Source organism: Myotis nattereri, assembly GCF_964212035.1.
Source record: "Myotis nattereri genome assembly, chromosome: 6".
NCBI lineage: Eukaryota > Metazoa > Chordata > Mammalia > Chiroptera > Vespertilionidae > Myotis > Myotis nattereri.
In genome coordinates, this window is record NC_138081.1 from 72018296 (window position 1) to 72040260 (window position 21965).

At 36.0% G+C, this 21965-nt stretch overlaps 1 protein-coding gene across 6 annotated transcripts in view; it reads right to left on the minus strand.

Moving 5' to 3' along the window:
• VTA1 (vesicle trafficking 1) overlaps positions 1-21965 on the minus strand; it is a 45562-nt gene that overhangs the window by 15794 nt on the left and 7803 nt on the right. For 2 of the 6 annotated variants that reach the window (XM_081094422.1, XM_081094419.1), the window contains exons 2-6: positions 13159-13253; positions 11061-11188; positions 10324-10399; positions 7917-7949; positions 414-522 (exon numbers count right to left, since the gene is read on the minus strand). In XM_081094422.1, the coding sequence (XP_080950548.1) occupies positions 414-522; positions 7917-7949; positions 10324-10399; positions 11061-11188; positions 13159-13253 (441 nt within the window). Of the gene's footprint in view, positions 1-413; positions 523-7916; positions 7950-10323; positions 10400-11060; positions 11189-13158; positions 13254-18748; positions 18894-21965 lie in introns of all 6 variants that reach the window. The other 4 variants (XM_081094420.1, XM_081094424.1, XM_081094421.1 and 1 more) reach the window with 3 other exon arrangements.

Below are 21965 nucleotides of genomic sequence, written 5' to 3' on the forward strand. Positions count from 1 at the left end.
GTAAATACCAAGCAGACAGAAGCTGAAGTGCTACTTTCAATAATAGACAATATAAAAATCATGACAAGGAATATTAACAAAGATAAAACAGGATATTTCATAATGATAAAAAGGTTAGGCAATTAACCAAAGAAACAATTATAAAGGTGTATGTGCTTAATAAAGTTTCAAATAAACAAAAACAGAATTAGTAAATACTATATTAAATACTATATATTTTACAAAACTTTTTAGACATTAGAAGAGTTTGGTTCTAATCTCTCACTGTCCCAAATTTATGATTTTATATCCAATTTTCATGAATTTTGGACCTGATGGGAGAAACAATTATATGGTCCCTTTAGAAAACTTTAGATACTACTAAAAAATTATGATTCTACTAAATCACTTTACATAGAGAAATAAATACATACCATTATCATCTTCAATTCCAACAGGCCCTGCTTGAGGAGTCTCTCCATTCTTTAAACAATTATGGATATATGTTGCCTTCCACCTTGCATACTTTCTGTGTCTCACATTCTAAAAAGAAAAATATTTTTATCGATATTAGATTGCAGTAAAAAAGTCAAGCAAAAATATACATTTATGATAACTTATAACATATTATTGAGGTAAAACCCATTTTTGAATTATACAGCTCTGAAAGAGTCCAGCACCCTCTCAATCTTACTACTGGGTTCTACCAACTTTCTAGGGCGCAACAGGCTTAATAAAAAGCTATCTTCCTCAAAACACATGTCTAATGGTTCTGAATTTCAGAAAAGGTCTGCAATGGAAATATGTGAGTATCCTTCGAGCAAAACTTGCAACTTATATGCACAGGGGAGAAATAGGCTAGACGGAATTATAAAATCCTATATAATAAAAGCCTAATATGCTAAGTGTCCAATCTTCCATTCAATCAATCAAAGCGTAATATGCTAATGATATGCTAAGGCCATTCAACTGCTCCCTAAAATGTGCACTGACCACCAGGGGGCAGATGCTCCAACTGGTAGGTTAGGTTGCTGTGGGGTCCGGCCAATCGGGACTGAGCGAGATGGGTCGTACATGCCCTAGAGCCCTCAGACTGGCCAACCCCCTACGTCTCTCCCTGGCCCTGATTGTGCATCGGTGGGGTCCCTCGGCCTGGCCTGCACCCTCTCGCAATCCAGGATCCCTTGGGAGATGTTGGAGAGCCAGTTTCAGCCCAATCCCATGGGAGAAGCACCGCTCAGGCAGAAGCCAGGCTCATGGCTGACTAGTGCAGCGGCAGTGGTGGGCCTCTCCCGCCACCGCGGCAGCACTAAGAATGTCTGACTGCCAGCCATCAGTTGGACATCCCCCGAGGGTTCCGGGACTGCGAGAGGGAGCAGGCCAGGCTGAGGTACCACTCCCTGAGTGCACGAATTTCATGCACCGGGCTTCTAGTTAAATATAAAAAATAACAATAACTTGAACTATTTTCACTAGAGGAAAAAATAAATCTGTACAAATCTAAAAAAACTAACATGATGTACTGGTTAAAGCAAGCAAACACTAAGACAGATAGCCAGGCAAACTTCACTTTTAACCTGTAGCATACTATTTACCAGCTGAGTCTCATTTATTTCAATTCCCAAAAGGAGAAAATAGTAAGTCATGGGATTGTTGTGAGAACTGAGAATATTAGTGAATAACCTGCTAGTTGCCTCTTCTTTCCTGACTTTAAAATTTATGCTATATACCATAAAATAAGAAAAAAATTGTTTTAAAAAATATGAGAGTAAAATCTGTCAGAATTTTGAATGGACTAGTGATTTTTCAGGTCATATAGTTAATGGACCTTTATGATACTCCTGGACCAGTGGTACTAGTATCAATTGGGAGCTTGTTAGAAATTAGAATCTTCAAGCCTGCATCAAAATCTATATTGTAACAAGATCCCCAGAGGATCTGTATGTACATTAGTTTGAGAGAACAGTTTCATTATGTTGAAAACAGCTGTACTTAGCCTTTTGTAAAGATCCATCAAGTCACCAATGAGTACAAATATTGCATATAGTCTAGATATTTAGTTGAGTATTTTATGTGAGATTCTCTAGATGCTACAGATTAGTATACAGAAACCAAAAGAGTAACCCACCAAATTACTGAATCTGTGGCATATTTAATTTCCCTTTCCTTATCAAAATATACTCTTATATACTCCATTATAAAAAAGGTCCTATAGCCCAGCCTGTGGTTCAGCTGTTGAGCACTGACCCAGCAATCAAGAGGTCCCAGGTTTGATTCTTGGTCCAGACATATGGTGGGGGTTGTGTGCTTGATCCCCAGTAGGATGCGTGCAGGAGGCAGCCAATCAATGATTCTCTCTCATCATTGATGTTTCTATCTCTCTGTCTCTCTTCCTTCCTCTCTGAAATCAATAAAAATCTATTAAAAAAAATTCTACTTCTGTACTTTTTTTTGCTCAGTAAAACAAGAGGTCCTAATATTTTTGCCCTGGCCAGTTTGCTCGCTCAGTGGCTAGAGCATCGGCCTGTGGACTCAAGGGTCCCAGGTTTGATTCCGCTCAAGGGCATGTACCCAGGTTGCGGGCACTTCCCCCAGTGGAGGGTGTGCAGGAGGCAGCTGATTGATGTTCTCTCTCATCGATGTTTCTAACTCTCTATCCCTCTCCCTTCCTCTCTGTAAAAAACCAATAAAAAAAAAAGTCATAATATTTTTATCATTTCAACTCAACCGTTAATATCATCACGAGGAATTTGGCTTTCATAATAATTAAGGTTCAACTTCCTTTAGTAGTTTCCCTGACTCAGTCCTTTCTACAAGAATCCTGGCTCCTTCTACAGATGGTATTTAGAACCCAAAATCAGACACTGGGGGTACTCATTCCTACTGATGCATCACTGCTTCCAGGACCTTTCAGTATAGGGACATAGGCACTTTGTCTCATGTACATGTATACACAAACCTATTATATATGCTGTATACACACAAATGCATGCATATATTGTATATACACACATTTGTAGTATACATATATACCATTTACATACATATATAGATTTTTCTCTATCTAATACATTTAAAAGCATAATATGGACATTTCCAGTTCCAATCCAACACAATACAATGCAGTATTCTCCCATCCCATATTTTAAGTTCTTTGTCCAGAAGTGAGAAACCTGGCTCCCTTAATATACTTACTCATTTGCTTAATCCTATACACAGTGGTTCTCAACCTTCCTAATGCCGTGACTCCTTAATACAGTTTCCCATGTTGTGGTGACCCCCAACCATAAAATTATTTTCGTTGCTACTTCATAACTGTAATTTTGCTACTGTTATGAATTGTAATGTAAATATCTGATATGCCATATGTGTTTTCTGATGGTCGCGACCCACAGGTTGAGAACCGCTGATATACCGAGTAAGCAGTTTTAGAATTGATAACCTAATACCATCAAGGAAAACCAAACCTACAAACAAGAGTTCAATATTTAACTATTATTTTGGGGTAAAACTGACATATCTTGAGATAAATAAATCTTAATGTATATAATCTGATGGGCTTTGAAAGACAGATATGCCTGTGTAAAACATACTATCAAATTATAACATTTCTAGTTCCCCATAATGATAATGTTCCTTCATATCCCTTTCCAGAACAAATTTCCCTTGCCCCACCCCCTCCAACAAACATCCTAATTTTTTCACTAGAATTTGTCATTATATGTAGGGAATCATCCAATTTGCACTGAGTTTTCTTTTACTCAGCATAAAATCCACAATCCACAAGATTCATTCATTTGAAGTGTAGATCACTAGTCCCTTTTAATATTCTAGTAATAGTACAATTTATCAATTCCTTTGTTGGTGGACAACTGGGTTATTTCTAGCTTTGGGCTATTATGAATAAAGTTCCTATGAGCACTCTTGAACAAGTCTTTTTCTAGACACATGTTTCCATTTCTCTTAAATAAACACCAAGGAGGAATTACTGGATAAAAAGGTAGATGTGTTTAACTTAATAAAAATCTGCCAAATCTTTTCCCAAAGTGGTTATAATGTCTAACATTTTCACCAAGCAATGTATGAAAGCTCTTGTTTTTCCACATTCTAGCCAATATTTGATGTGGCTCATCTATTCATTTTAGTTAATTTTACTGTTTTTAAACTATTCTACTGATGGGGGGGGCATTAAATCTCTAAGTATGACTATGAATTTATGTATACTTTTATTTCTATCAATTTTTGTGTCATATAGTTTACAACTGTTATTTTGGTACACAGACACCTTTAACTGTAATATCTTCTTGATGAATTGAACCCTTTATTACAAAATATCCCATTTTACCTCTAGTAACACATATTAAAGTTCCTTTTGTCTAATACTAATATAGCCACTTGGAATTTTATTTCCTCAGCATTTGCATTAAATATTTTCCCTTCTTTTACTTATAAAACATCTGTCTCGCAGTATTTAGAGTGTCTCTTGTAAACAACATAAAGTTTGAGCTTGTTTTTTTAAAAATCTAGTCTGAAAATCTCTACCTTATAGTATTAGTCCATTTACATTTATGGTACTTACTGATACAGCTGTATTTAGGCCTCAAATTTGCTATTTGTTTTATATTAGTTTCATCTGTTTTTGTTTCTCTCTCCACTCCTTCCTTCTTTTGGCATAATTATAATATTTTTTATTTAAACAGGTATATGTCTTTATAAAAATAAAAATATAGTTTTTTATATATTTATGTACATAACATGTACAATGTACTTCCTTTCTCCCTATAAATCCAAGTTACCATCCGGTATTATTTTCCTTCAGACTGAAAAACTTCCTTTGTGCTGGTTAGTAACTTAGCTCTATAGTGCAGATTTGATAGCAATGAATTAATCTGCCTGAAATGTCTTTTATTTTACCTGGATTTTTTTGAAGGATACCTTTCCTCAAAGAATTCTGAGTTGAAAGGGATTTTTGGTTGTTTGTTTTTCTTTCAGTACTTTAATTGTGTCAATTTCATTCTCTTCTGCCCAACACTTCTTAAAAAAAAAAATGAGAAGTCAACCATCCTTCAAAGCATTTTTACCTTGTGCAGAATTTTTACCTTGTGCAGAATGTGTTCTTTCCCAAGACTGCTCTTTTCAAGGTCTGCTCTCATTACTGAACTTCACTGCTATGACTATGACATCCTCAGATATGGTTTTCTTTACATTAGCCTTACTTAGCGATCACTGAGCTTCTTGGATCCATAACTTTTTCACATAATTTAGAAAATCTATGGTCACTATTTCTTCAAAATCTTTTTTTCTACATTTTACTTCTACTCTCTTTAATGGGACTCCAAATACACATAATGGGACTCCAAATATAGCTAGTAGCAATACATAATGGCCATCTATTTCTAAATACATTAATCTTAAGCAAATATATGATTGAGCAGTTTTGAATAATTTCCATTAAAATTTTAATGTATTTGCTGACGTCCTCTCTAAATGTAGTACACTAGACCAGTGGTCGGAAAACCGCGGCTCGCAAGCCACATGCGGCTCTTTGGCCCCTTGAGTGTGGATCTTCCACAAAATACCGACTTCTGTGCATGGGCCACGAAGTTTCAATCGCACTGTACGTGCGCGCCCACACGTGGTATTTTGTGGAAGATCCACACTAAAGGGGCCAAAGAGCCGCATGTGGCTCACAAGCAGCGGTTTGCCGACCACGGCACTAGACCATTATCCATCAACTAATAAGAGCAAGAACTAATGTTTTTTAAGCATTTACTACTGCTAGGTACTTTGCTAAAGGCTGTATGTGTATTTTCTCATTTTATCCCCAGGACAACTTAATGAAGTATTTCAATTTTCTTCATCTTATAGATGTGGGAACAGACTTACGTAAGTCAAATAACTGAGTGACTCAGTTATGAAGTGGCATGTGGAATTTGAAGTCAATGGCTATAGTATTCTCAACCACATTGTATGAATACTGTATGCAAAAATACTCCATTCACAATTAACTGAATATTAAGTGCAGGTATGTGTACAGAACACACACTTTTGTAATTAGATAAAGCTCTCCCACTCAACCATGGTTTTCTAGGTTAGCAGTGAGATGTTGCTTAATTCAGAAACTTCCAATGCAAATGGATACCTGAAACAGACTACCTCCAGATGGCGACACAAGTACATAATTGCTCCACTTGTGCCCGAGCCCTGTTTTTCCAGAAGCAAGAGTCCCAGATTGGGATAAATCAGGATTCACTGTGGTCTTCCATAGAGGGATCTAAATCAGTGCTAAAAAGATGTGGTCCCAGAACTGGTGCTGGTCTGCAAACTGCTTACCAGTTTGGACAAAATACTACACAAACTGAGTATTTAGAAACTTAACGCAAATTAGGCTTGTATTTCACATGTCTTTTTTAAGTTTCATTTTTCTAGTGTTTCAATTATTACTTGTATTTTACATAATCAGTCTGCAACAGACTGCAAACTAAGAAAAAAAAAAAGCTGGACTTTTATCACCAAGTCTGAGATCACTGTTCTGGGCTACAGCATCTGGAGACAAGGTACTCACGCTTTTCTGACCCTTACTTCTCTCACTATAATTCAGAGTTGCGAAAGAACAAACAAAATATATCTGAGGCGTCTAAGAACAGAGCCTGGAAAGTGGTAGAAGTGGATCTCGACCCGTATTTTCTCATTAATAGATCACACATCACAGAAACAAGTTAGCACACAAGGTCTGTGAGGGCAGAAAAATACACCATATTCATTTGATTCCTTAAAATTAGCAGAAACTCAAGAGATAAGAGCAGTGCTATTAACTTTTATAAGTGATTTTCATATTCTTCTTAAATTAGCAGAAAACCTAAACCAAAGACTATAAAGAAAAAAAGGTAAAATGTCTGTTCCTTAGACATTGCTAGAAGCGAAATCTATAATAAAAGCGTAATATGCAAATCGACCAAATAGCAGAACGACCATCTGGACGACCACTCTATGACAAACACTGGCGCCAGGCCAGTCAAGGCGGGTGTGAGGCCCCGCCATTGCCCCACAGAGGGAGGCCCAGGCCACTCTCTGTGGAGCAATTGATGGGGGGGCTCCGTGATCGATTGCCCCAACGAGGGAGGCCCAGGCCACCGGCTGGCCGGGCAATCGATCGGGGGTTGGGGACTCCACGATCACCCCAAAGAGGGAGACCCAGGCCACCCTCTGTGCGGCAATCGATCGCAGAGCCCCAGCCGGGTGGGTGGTGCCTCCCTCTGCTGGGCGATTGATTGAGGAGCCATTGATTGCCATGCAGAGGGAGGCACAGGCCAGCCAAGCGATCGCACTCCGGTCTGTTGCCTGTAGTGGGAGGCGACCAGTAGTGGGGAAGGGGAGGGCAGCGCCGCACAGGTGGCATGCAGTGGCAGCAGCGGGAGCTGGGCCAGCTGCTGGCAGCTGGGGGAAGGAAACCCCTGATAGGCCCTGATCACTGGCCAGGCCTAGGGACTCTACCTGAGGGGTCCCAGATTGTGAGAGGGCACAGACCAGGCTGAGGGACACTCCACCCCCAACCCATGCACGAATTTTGTGCACCGGGCCTCTAGTAAATGTATAATACAAAAGAAAGCCTCTCAATAATGTTGATCATAAATAGAGTAATCAAGAGGATATAGTAGGAAAATAGAATGTTTTGAACATTTCTTGCTTTAAAATATAAAATTAACGTATATTCTTGTGACTCTACTTAAAACTGGGACATTAAATCCAAGAAAGCTATAGGAATGTGAGAAGTCTGCATTACAAAAGTTTAACTAAATACTAAGATGGAATTATGTTGGGCACCGTTAAAAGAGTTCAATACATAGACCTAAAACAGAGGTAGAGAGTTGAAAATCAGAACAGTAGCAGACAAAATACACATATATAAACAGCTGAAGACTAAAGAAAATACAGACTTTGCTCAGTTCTGTGTAACCATGAGTAATGACCTGAAATTAAAAGGGAAAAAAATCAGGAAGTAGACCAAAATGCTATAATTGAGACATATTACATTTCAGAAGCATTATGAAAGAAGTTCTATGTAAACAGGTCTGAACATTATTTCCAACTACAGGTAAAAAAATAAAAAGCTAACTATAAGAACTTTTGAAAAATTAACTAATTAGCACTGTATTTACTGTGTGTGAATTGCACTTAATGCAAAAGAAGAGTAGAACAGAATAAGACAAAGTTCCCTTTTCAAGAACTTGCAGTATAACGTATTCCAAAATATAATATATAAAACCCAAGTCAATACATTTATAGTGTAATGTCCATATAGTTAAGACTCTAAAGGTGGAAGAGTTACAAAAACGGAGTAATTCATATAAGGTCTACTAGAACAATGTAGCTAAGAGTAAAGGCAATGCAATGCAAGCAGGCTAAACTCACAAAGTGCCCAGCGGTAAGAGCTGGGAGGCTGGTAAGCAGGCTGGCCTGACAAACATGAAATGGGACTGGTAAGAAAGTACCACAAGTCAGATAAACCTGCACAATGTCTGAAAATGGAAAGTCCCTATGGGCTCTTCCGTAAACAATCACAGTGAAGACTAGATTGCATGGAAAAAGAATGAAAAATAGTATAAACTCTATTTTTTAAAAAAGAAAAGTAAAAATAATTTATTTAGAAGACTAAAACTATTTCTGTACGAATGTCACACAGAGGCCTTAGGTGTTTAGCTCGCCCACTCCGACACTGTTGCTATGCTGCCTTTTCTTCCCCCTTCTCCCTACTAGATTTGTTCTGACCCGGTTGATGACTTACTTTTCTAATCTGAGGTCCATTATTCTCTTTTGTCTGCCTGGGACTCTCCATAACCGTACTGAATTATCTAAAGCTTTCCATAGTTTCACTGATTTTCTAGTATTGTGCCACATACTAGTACAACAGAGGGGGAAAGAAATCCAGGTCAGGAACAGGAAACGGGAGTACAAAGGGAGTTAAACAGAGTGGACACACCGGGACTTCAGAATATAAAATGTGCCACCCATTGAGAAGCATTTCAGGTCTCCACACTCCAGGTTTCAGTTTCCCCTTATACTACTCTGTCTCATGAAAACTGGACAGCAGTGGCTCTCAATGGCCACTGTCCCATACGTTAACAGGGGTCCTCAAACTTTTTAAACAGGGGGCCAGGCCAGTTCACTGTCCCTCAGACCGTTGGAGGGCCGGATTACAGTTTAAAAAAAAAAACTATGAAAGAATTCCTATGCACACTGCACATATCTTATTTTGAAGTAAAAAAACAAAACGGGAACAAATACAATATTTGTATTTGCATGTGGCCCGTGGGCCGTACTTTGAGGACCCTTGCATTAGAAGGTGTTATCTGAATGACTGGGGAATGCTGTGTAGGCAAGGGCCAGGAATGCTTGGTGTTTTGAAATAAAAGGAACAATCACATAATAAACTGTCTCTTGTTCAGCACAACTTTGAAATGTCCTGCATAACTCTGCCAATGCAAAAACTCAGCTTATAATCATCAAGTCTAGAACCTGATTTTATTTTACATACAAACATAAAAAAATTCTTGCACAGTTTTGATATATTGTTTTATAAAAATGCAAATATCTCATAGATTATACTTTATTTTGTTTGGAACTTTACTATCTGCTCATCACTTGGAAAAAATCATATCACAGAAAGCAATGTTCTTCTTAGATATCAAATCACCAGTATAAGAAGCCTTTATCAGTCTCATTATGGCTTTCCTTTGTTTTTTTTTCCACCCTATCTCTTTCTAGATTAATATCTCCCTCTTAGAAGACAAATTTTCTTGTGACAGTAAAACAACACTAAATCAACAGCAATGTTTGTCACTTAGCCTCAATTTACTCATGTATAAAATGAATATGCACTCTATTTATCTCATAGTGATTATGAGAAACTAATAAATATGAAGTACTTTGTAAAGCATCATGTTCTATATGTATTTTACAATAGAAACAGGTCATAAACAATATTTCTGAGTAGAAATGAAATAGGAAAAGACCTTAAAAAGTTTCTGCCTCTATGTTTACCAAATAATAGTGAAGAAACTTAACGGCATACAGGATTAGTAGTATTTAAATCCTTAATAAAATCAAACTCAAAACCTGTGCTGCCCAATACTAAATTTAAAGAACTTCCTATAAAAATATATTGAAAATAATTTTATCTTTTGTTTATACTTTAAAAAATGTGTAGTAAATTAAAATTAAAAATTTTCTTACATTACATTTCTTATGAACATGCTGCTCTAAGTAAACATTGTCATAATAAAACTGGTAAACAGCAACAATACTGACCTTTAGCTATTAAGACAATAAAAACTATATACTCACTTCATCAGTAAGTTCTCCAAACACAGTTATGACATCTATTAAAAGACTTGCTGTATAGAAGGACTTGATCATGTTTCTGGAAGAGAAAAGAGAACTGGTCTAGTTTAAAGGAAAAACATAATGATGTAGAATTAGTTATGTAGCTATAAAAAAATTCCAATGTTTATAAAAGCATTCTGAAATTATTTTAAATAAAATCAGATTTTAGGAACACATTGGAACTCCTCTTATAAAGTTATCAGGAGAAAGTAACAACACTAATACTACACGTAAATATGGTACAGTAAGGTTTTATAGTATACACTTGATCTTGAATAATGTAATTACAGTACTATCTAAAAGCATATCAAGCCATGTGCATTTTTTTGCATTTAAATATTATTATTATAATAATGACAAACCATTTGAATTAGTGGAATGGGAGTTTTTAAAATCAGCATCACTGAACCAGACTGTTTTATGTCTAAAATCAACTCTTACATTTTCAGCACTGTTAAAGAACTAGTTAGAGTACATTTCCTGAGAAAATAAGTCTGCCCTGGGTGTTCTTCTTTTAGTCATTTTCTCTAAAAAGACGGGATTGCATCTGATACTCAAAATCATTCTAGATTCTACAAGTAATTTTTAAATATTTAAATCATTAATCAGGAAATCAGAAAGTGTTTAATGCAAAATTGGATAATTCTGGTTTAGAGTAACTAAACTTACCATTTTTATTTTCCTCTTTCTTTACTTACTTGTGAAATCGTGCAGCCCGATCTTCATTATCTGCATACAAAAACATTTTCAAAGCATAATTCTCCAAATGGGCACAACCAACTATTTCTTGAGTAACAGCTTCATTATCACCCAACTGTTTCTTAAGCTAAAAGAAAATCAAATGCAAAGCTTATGATTTTGGACTTACAGAAATGTATACTTAAGTACAAATTATCCTAACAATCATTTTAAGTGAATGATTTATATGCATTTCAGTAAAAGATGTATCAATGAAACCCTGCAAAGAAAAATCACACTGTCTTAGCCTAAGGTATTTAAAACACAATCCAATGTTCACAAAATTCTGATTATACATACGATAACCTGAAAGTATCATTTATCTCTAAAAATCAAAATAACCAAGAATAGAAAGATAACACATCCAATTAGCTACTTTAAAGCATCAAATATTTCAAAATAATATATTATCCAATGTACAATCACGTATCCTAAAATGAAATTAAAATTTATTTCCTAATCATATAAGTTAAAATTTTAATTTATTCCCATTTCAATTTATCAAATAAAAAAATACTAAAAAGGATCACTATATCCTAAAATGGTATCTTTCAGAGCCCATGTATAAAAAGGGAGGTCTTATCCTAAGTAAGGTATAGATGAAAAACTTGGAATTGGATTATAAGTTTTTTAAATTTAGAAAAGCAGAAACCTCAAATCAATACAATTTAAAACTGTGTAAATTTCCAGTCAGTATATCCCTTTCCTAAGCATATAATAATTTAAAGTATTTAAAAATCAAACTAAATTCCTATATTATACTCAGACGGTCACACTGAAATAAATGACCTTCTGGAATATTACATCTTAGCACCATACTACTGTTTTAAAACTGCTTTTATCAAAGACATTATAAAATAAAAAATTATATTTAAAAAAGGCTTCAGGATTTTCCATAAAATCAATGAAGTAAATACTCTCAACAAAATAATTTAATGTCCAGAGGGATTTAATGTTGAACTTTCAGGACATTTTTAGCTATGATTATCCTAAACAAAAATAGAAAAAGCCTGAATGTAATACTAATTACTATATCCAAACTGTGACATCATTTAATTCTATATTAATTCTAGAGGCAGATTTAATTCTAGAAAAAAGTTTAAAATATCCAGCAGCAAAAATATACTAAAAGTTTTCAAAATGTGATATAAACATTTTATTAGGTAGATGTGTTCTCACCATGGAATAAACTCACTCTACTTGTTATTTAATTTAGATACTAATAAATCCTGATGAGTCACTTTATAAATGTGATTTTACGCTTTGCTTATTATAAAGAAATGAGTTTTGTGTTATCCAAAAGCTATTCTTTTACCTACTAGAGGCCCGGCGCCCGAAATCATGCGCGGGTATGGTCCCTAGGCCTAGCCTGCGATCGGGGTCATCTTCCCCAGCTGCTGGCAGCTGGCCCCGCCCTCCGCCGCCACCCACCGGGTTCCCAGTATGCCACTGGGCAATGGGAGCCTGATGGCCAGTGGGGAGGGACCAATAGGTAGGCCTGTACTGCCTGCTCGCTCGCCCGACCCCCGCCGCAGGTCGGCCTGTGTGTGGGGCAACAGTGGGGCGGGGGCCTTGGCCTGGTGCCGCCCGCATGCCCCGCCACCCACTCCGGTTTCCCGTTTGCCCTCCGGTGATAGGAGCCTGCTGGCTGGGGAGAGGTGGTCAGTGCACCGCATAGTACTGGTCGAGCGGTTGTTCTGGCATTATGATCGCTGGGCTTTTATTATATAAGATTATTGTTATACTGAGAAATTAATAGGGGTATATTCTACATAAAATGTCTGTTAAAGATGAATTTCACAAGTATATTACTATGTGTAAGACACATTCTCCTTCCTGCCATATAACCTCATCCTCCAAAAAATACTGTAATTTTTCCTGCATTTATAGAAGCAGTGTTAGACGTGCAAGGCCAATAGAGGCAATAGAATGCCACTGCTGCCTATGTTTTCATCAGCTATAATGACATTGCTGATTACTGCCAAGGGGAAAAACTACACAAATGAAATAAAATAGCATTTTAAACATTAACCAGAAAATAAATTCTGTTTAACTCACAGTTTCTAACTGATCCATTAGCTTTGATAAAAATTTACGACATTCAGGAGTTTTACTATCAATCTTCATTCCAGTTTGCATCGCATATAAACGACCTAAAAAAAGGAAAATAATTTAAATAATTTAATTTTTAACATCTTTTGTTGACTGAATTTTTAAACTGTTTCATCGAATAAATCATTTAACATTTAAGTAAACTTAGAAATAAAACTCCAATTTACTAGGAATCTTAATTACAAATATAAAGAACACAAAATATTATTCTAACAAATTGTTAGCAAGTAAGGCATTCTCTTTTGGCATGTTAAAAAAAAAAAAAAAAAAAAAGACTAGGTTCTAAACCAGGGGTGGGCAAACTTTTTGACTCGAGGGCCACAATGGGTTCTTAAACTGGACCGGAGGGCCGGAACAAAAGCATGGATGGAGTGTTTGTGTGAACTAATATAAATTCAAAGTAAACATCATTACATAAAAGGGTACGGTCTTTTTTTTTTTAGTTTTATTCATTTCAAACGGGCCGGATCCAGACCGCGGGCCGTAGTTTGCCCACGGCTGGTCTAAACTGTCAAAGGGACCTATAATTTAATTGGTTAGTTGGGGTACTCAGAAAAATAACCCATATGTAGAAAACCATGTGCCAAGTATCAGATAAGTGATGTTGATAAAATATACAATATGGGCTGGAATGATGGGAAATGTGATTTAAGTTGAGGCTAATAAAAAGAACTGTTTTAACTATTTTTATGTACACATATAAAAATATACTCTCTCTAAAAGAATTAATGAAAACATTAGAGATAAAGCTAAAGCTAACAATCTCTCTAATAGCTTTTCCAATGGTAAGAGCTGTGAATAGGTTAGTGGCAATTGTTATCACTGGTGTGTACATATATCATCTGTAATTTACTCTTACATTCACAATATGTTTTGGAGGTCTATGTTCATGGACACATCATTTAAATAAAGCACATTTAGGTTGTTCTCAGATTTTAATTATTATAGAACATGTTGCCCTATCATACCTTTTTTGTGCATACATTCAAGTTCCCTGAGGTAAATATCAAGAAGTGGGATTCCTGGGTCATAGCATGTGTACCTTTTTCACTTTGAAAGCTACTCTTGAACTGTCCTCCAAAACAGGTTACTACACTAACATGCAGTTATACCTGCAATATATAAAAGCATTCATTTCCCTCAAACTCATAAAGAACTGTTACTACTAAACTTCCTGTCAATCTGAATTGAAAGTGGTATCTCACTATTTGGTTTTGCATTTTCCTGACTACTAAATAGGGGTTAGATATTTACTGGATAGCCCTATATCCTCCTTTATGAGTCAGGACTATCTGTCTATCTATCTATCTAAAAGGCTAAACTTAGAAATAAAATATGCAAAGTGTCCCCTTGGGAGTTCGACCGGGAGTTCGATCGCTCGCTATGATGAGCGCTGACCACCAGGGGGGGTGCGCGGAACAAAGGAAGGTCCCAGCCAGCAGCCGTAAGGCCCTGATTGGCCCTGATCGGTCCTGATTGCCAGCCAGGCCTAGGAATCCTAGTTTCGTGCACCGGGCCTCCAGTGTCTCAAAATAAAAGAAAAAACTTCCACTAAATTTTCTATTGGGTTATTTGCTTTTTAACAAATTGGCTTCTGGCTATTCTTTATAGAGTATGAAATAGGAACATAATGTCTTTTTCCCCCCAAATGTAATCTTGTGAACACTACCCTCATTCCCTGTTTTACTTTACTCTTCGGCGTGTAATCATCTTCTATTTATTTATCCTGTCTCTACTACTCCAACTAGAATTTAAACATGATGACCGCAATTTTAATCTATTTGGTTTGCTGGTGTATCCCTGGCATCCAGGCTAGTACTTGGCCTTCAATAAACATTTTCTGAATAGATAAGAGAATAGCTCATTTTGCCCCACTGATTTAAATGCCATTTTTATCATTCATTATCATATATTAAGTTTCCAATTCTGTATACTGTCCATCTTGCTTCCCTAGCCTAGTGGGTCTATCACTGCTTTATTTACTAGTTTATAACATGGCTTGGTACTCTCAGGATTTTCAGTTCAATTATGTCTACCTGAGCATACCATCTTTAAAATATGTATTAATATACACACACTGCTGTGTATATTCTGTGTGTTTTTAATTTAAAAACTTCATCGGAAGGAACTACATTTTCATGCTTAGGTTTAGAGTTTAAGGTTTAATTTATTATATTTATTTCCACAAATCAAATTTAAGGGTTTTATCCATCTAGGGATTAACATGAGGGGAAAAAAAATTGAGTTCCATAAGTACTGTACAGATATATACTGCCACAGAGTGAAAAAACATGGTGTTTCATTTTCACTGCACAGGATCCAGCACTGGATGTCACCTGGACACAAAAACAGACATGCTACTTTAAAATGCAGAAAAGCATGTTTTCGTTTAAGTATCCATTGCTTTAATCACAAATGTGACCAAGTTTTCTTTCTTTTCTCCTTCTTTTAACTAGTCATGTTTCTTTAGCAAGTTGTCTTGGTCCTTTTCCCCTTATACCTATTAGGTTTTAAAAATCAATTCCCCCATTCCACCAGGCTTTTTAAAGCATGGTTGAATGCCCTCCCCTTTTTAAACCAATCATATTTCTTTTAAGTTCTATGCCTGTTTTAGTCAGCTTTTTTCCTTAAAATGAACTGAACTCTCCAAGACTTCTTTTTAAGCTGTTAGGTATTTTCTTCCAGCATTTTTGTTGCATTTATTTTATTTTATTTTTTTAATGCATCATGAGCTCTTTAGATAAACATATAGGCTGCAAATACTATGTGGTCTTTCAATTTTTGCATGTTGTTTTAAAACACAGAGGTTTCAAATACTTACGTATTCAAAGCTATTATTGTTTTCCCCTATCAGTTGTAAGCTTGGAAAGTTCTTTTATTTGCAAGGACTTGATATTCAGTTGTGCAGTATTTCTAGTTGTTTTTATGGTTTAATATTTCAAATATAACTTTTTAATTTTCATTTCCCAAGTTATTGGCACTTAAGATCTGTGTTCCTTCTTTAATATAGGTAATTTAACTTTTTATGTTTCCTGCCTATTTGATTTTGCTGGGATCTCAGATCAAATGTCATCCTATGTAATAAGAGGGTAATATGAAAATTGACCCTAAAGGTGGAACTACCGGGAACATCTGGTCGCTATGATGTGCACTGCGACAGAGCTAAGGATGTCCAACTAAAAGCTTGGGAGAAGGCCTAAGCCATTAGTCGGATATCCCCCGAGGGCTCCTGGGCTGCCAGAGGGATGGCTGACTGCCAGCTTAAGCCGTCAGTTGGACATCCCCCAAGGGGTCCCGGACTGTGAGAGGGCACAGGCTAGGCTGAAGGACCCCCCCCCCCCCCCGCCCAGTGCATGAATTTTCGTGCACCAGGCCTCTAGTCTCCTTATATGATATCTATAATTGGTATAAATTTTTCTTCCCCAAATTTAATCTTACTATGTCTTACTGTATTACCAAAATTTTCTAAGAAATTTTTAAGTGTTATTACTCTTTATTTTTAAGTGGAAGGCTTTTTTTAGTTAAGAATAGAAATTGTTAAAATATAAATTGAGGCATATTAAAAAAATTAACTCATCTGGATAGGTGACCAAAACGTTAAGAAACACATTTCACTGCATTTTCACTTCTCTCAAGTATAAATGGTATTTTCTTGCCCCAACCTAATCCATACCCTTCCCCAAGACCCCATTTCTTCTACTGTATCCCTTGGAACTGCTTCATAATCATCTCCTCGGATTCCTTCTCTCTCTTTTTGTTTTAACTAAAACCTGAATGTCACTTGAAGAAATCATTTGCAGTCCTCTTCAGAATTTTTAATTCTCTTACATTCCTCCTATGTCAGGAATGGCAGGTATGACTGGTTTTCTCCTTGTACCCCCCCTGCTATTTACGTTCCAGTATTTTCTCAATGTCTTCTAAACATGCTGGTCTAGGGCTCATGCTACACTCCTCCACTTGATCTTATTATGCTTGTAATCACCTATGGGCCTCCTTGTTTTTCCATCATAACCCCTATTCACACAGATAATACTTGTGGTAGAGACTGCAAACTGCCTTTTCACATCTATTCTTCCCATCTTCCTTACTAACAAGACCCCGACATTATTAGGGAGTTGTAATGTACCCAGCCAAAATAGTACATTTCCCAGGATTCCTCAAAGCAAACTATGGCCATGTAACTAAGACTAATATTCAACCAGAAATTGTTGGGAGAGACTTCTGTAAAGTCACCTTTAAACAGAAAATGATAGCAGGGGAAAGATCTGACTGACCCTCTCCCTATTCTCTTCTCTACTGCCTGGAATAAAAATGGGATGACTGAAACTCCAGGGATGTCTTGGCCACAAGCAACCTTGGAAATGGTAACCACATGCTGGTTTTAGATTTGAAATTGAATGTGATTCCCTAATCACTTCATGGAATTTGGATACTGGCACTGGGTACTGCCAATACCAAACTTTCTTTTAAATGAGGAAGTAAATTGTATTTTACTTAGTCACTTTTTTTTTTTTTTGGGGGGGGGGGGTTCCTGTGATTAAAAAGCAAATCTAATTCTAATGCTTACCCAGTACCATGTTCTCAATTCTTACTGACCCTGATCTCCAGTAATTCTATCTACTCTCCCTTACATGCCAGCCATTCCATTATTAATTTACCATCACAAACTTCCAAAATCAGTAGATCAAACACTCACTATAAACACAATATCCCTTTTTCCAACATTCAACTATGCCTCTTACAACAGGCTTCCAGTTCACTGGTATGTATCTCCCTACTTCTTCATGATAGTCTTCTCATCTTCAATGTCCTTCTACAACCAGCTTTGATTTTATAGTATATTTTTCTAGAACATTACTATCCTATCTCCTCCTATCCCTGAATCATTTTTTACATCCCTCTGGTAAAAGCATGCTCATATATAAAGCCATCTATTTTTTCCCTCTATATCTACATGCAAACCGCAGAGACCACTGGCATATTAGCATCATTATAAAGATCGTAATTATCAAATAAGTTTAATACCCACCTTCCCAATCTCCCAAATGACTATCTCAAAGAATGTGAATATCATTAAAAACAAAATGACCCAAAAAGACAAAGAAAATTTGAGAGATTATTTGTTATCTATATACAATATAGACCAACATGGTAGAACATGGTAACATTAGTTCTGTACTCACATGAAATACAGTACTGACAGTTTCATTTCCCAGGTCTTTCTCCTTATTTTCTAACCACAGTAGTGAACACTAAGTGAATCCTACCATCCAGAGTGTAGTTAGCCACTTGGTAGACCAACTTTGGGGATAAATGGCTATCAAGCACAGGTAATGGCCCAGATCATATGAAATGAGGTTGATTCCTAGGTTCACCTTGGGTTTAGTGGCAGTCATCTCAGAACTTAACCATTAAGCAGACATGCAGAAAATTAATCCAGCATTTTCTTGCTACCTTGTACAAGAAATGTATTCCTATGTAAAAAGCACAATTTTCAGTTTCAGATTTATTACTCTTCATTTCTACTGTTGCTTACAATAAAAATGGTGGAGTCAGTCTATCTGTCTATCTCCTTTGAGGCAAAAATCAAATAATTCCCATTTTGCTATCATCAAAACCATGATCAACAAATACCAGCTTCTTGTCCTTTAAAGGTTAACCTCAGTACAGATGGCTGATTCCTGAAATACACGGTAATGACAACATAGTTACTGGTTTTTCCAAATGCATTTTTTTCTTGGTTTACATGCATATTTAGTCTTTGTAATTACAAGAACATTATTATACAGTAACACTTTTAAATGAAGAAATGGATCATCTCAGAATTGGAAAGATTTAGGACAAAAATTGGGCTGCCTTTACATTTTTAAATATCTTATGTGGTTTACAAGTCTTAAGTACAGAAAATGTATCATAAGACGCATTCTGTAAATGTAATAAAAGCGAAAAGAACTTAAAATCTACTTATGAAAATTAATAAAGATCTTTTTGCCATAGGGATGGAAAAAAGAATCACATTCATATAGAACTCTATTCAAGATAAGTAACTCATTGTAGCAGCAGCATGATGAAAAATTAATGTCTAATATGGAAATTACCTACTAAAACAGCATAAATGTGAAGCTAAAATCACGTATAAAGAAATATATTTGATTCATTTCATCAAGGAAATGTGTTTATTTTAATGAATAAATATTATTTGAAGATGAGTAATGAGGCATATTTGCAAAAGGATTAAATACTTTCCAACTCAATTTTAATTTCATGTGAGGCATTTGGTGACATTTACTAATCCTGAAGGTACGTGTAATTCAAAGTTCCATAAAATCTAAACATTAACATTCTAACACATCCTTGTTTATATGTGAGGAATATAAAAATATGAAATGCATGATAAAAATACACAAAAATCATACATTAAAAGCAATTGTGAAGAGTGATGCTTGAATAGGTTCATCAATGTGGCACTCAAATAGGAATCATTATGGTATAGATTGATGTCTAAAGCAAATTTTATTCCAATAAATAGAACTGAATATATTACACTATTTATATGTACATTGTAAATATTTGCTATATGGTTAGTATTACATTTTGAGTAGGGACTTTTGAACCCATAAAGAAAAATAAGTCAATAGCCCAATGAGATCAAATAATGAAAAAATAACAGAAATAGTAGATGACATTAAAATATTAGGAAACAATTATAAAACATTTTAAAGGAAACCATGTATAAAGTGAGGAGATAAATAGAACACATACAAAGGAATATAAATGAAACTTCTAGAGATGAAAAATATAACATATGAAATAAAAAATTTACTGGCTAAGTTTAAACACCACAGAAGAAAAGATTTGTGAACTTCAGAATACAGCAATAGAAACTACTCAAAAAAAAAAAAAAAAAAAAGAAGCAGGGAGAAACGGACTGAAAACAAAAGAAGAGCAAAACTAGAGTCTCATTGCGGTGTGGGAAATATCAAGTGTTCTAATACATATGTAACTGGATCCCCCCCCCCCCATAAGGGTGGGAAAATGTGGCAAAAAAAAAAAAAATACTGAAAGAAAAAAATACAAAGTAAAATCTTTATGCAACAAAAATATCTTTCAAAAATAAAAATAAAATAAAAGTTAATTTCACACAATAGAACAGAATTCATTGTCAGCAAGCCTCATAAAAAATTATAAAGTTCTTGCCCAGCTGGTGTCGCTCAGTGGTTTACCATTGACCTATGAACCAGGAGGTCATGGTTCAATTCCTGGTCGGGGCACATGTCCGAGTTGTGGGCTCGGTCCCCGGTGTGAGGCGTGCAGGAGGCAGTCAATCAGTGGTTCTCTCTCATCACTGATGTTTCTGTCCCTCCCTCCCTTCCTCTCTGAAATCACTAATATATATATATTCTATATAATAAAACCCTAATATGCAAATCGACCTAAAGGTGGAATGACTGGTTGCTATGACATGCACTGACCACCAGGGGACAGACGCTCAATGCAGGAGCTGCCCCCTGGTGGTCAGTGTGCTCCCACAGGGGAGCACCGCTCAGCCAGAAGTCGGGCTCACGGCTGGCAAGCACAGCAGTGGTGGCAGGAGCCTCTCCTGCCTCCGCAGCAGTGCTAAGGATCCCTTGGGGGATGTCCACCTGCCAGAGGGCACAGGCCGGGCTGAGGGACCCCGCTCCCCATCCCCCAACCCCTGCCACCAGTGTACGAATGTCATGCACCAGGCTTCCAGTATGTATGTATATGTGTGTATGAGTGTGTGTGGTGTGTGTGTGTGTGTGTGTGTGTGTGTGTGTGTATAATAAAGCTCTTCCAAACAAAAGAAAGTGACAACCAGATTTAAAACTTGGGTCTATGCAAAATGATGAAGAGAGCTGAAAATGGTAATTATGGAGAAAACATTTTTAAAAATTATTTCATTTTATACATTTCTTTAAAACAAGTTTAAAAAATAAGGTTTTGTGGCATATGTATAAATAAAAATTATGAAACCAAAACCAAAGAACAGGAGAGGAGAAAACAAAGTTCTTAACTTTATATGTGAGATGGTATATTACATGACAGTAGGCTGTGATAAGTTATTGTAAACATTAGAGCAACTACTAAAAAGAAAATAAAGAATATCTAACAATCCCATAGTGGAAGTACAATGGAATCCAAGTGCTTTCAAAGAGAAATAATAACTAACTGAGGTAAAAAACAAAAACCACTTAAAAAAAAAAAACCTTGCCAGCCACAGAAAAACGATACATTGAATGAATGCAGAAAAATATCAAACATTGAACCTTTTATATATAAACCTGTGCTGCTCAAGAGTATGTAAGCTTTCACTCTGAACAATCAAACACAACTGACATAAAAAATGAATCTTACCAAAATTGCATGAGTACCAAAAGAAAAGAAAATGATAGGTAAGAACAAGTTAGTTAATTCCACTGACCCTGTCCATTCAATCTTAGGGAGAGGTTAAAAGAACCTAATGATGAAATGATTTACTTTACTCAAAAAGGAGTAACTATTAAAATGACTATTTTTACAAAATAAAATTCATGTTTGTATATGTTTGCAAAAACAAATATAAGCTAAAAGAATGAAATGCTAGTGGATAAATCAATGGTCCAACTTTCTGTGTGTTTTTTGTAAATTATTAACCTGTTATTGCTATAGTAAAGAATCCTTAGAGGGCTAATAAAAAAGTAAGTACTTAGATAACAGGACTCTGGGTTCTGATTAATCTTACAGATTTACAA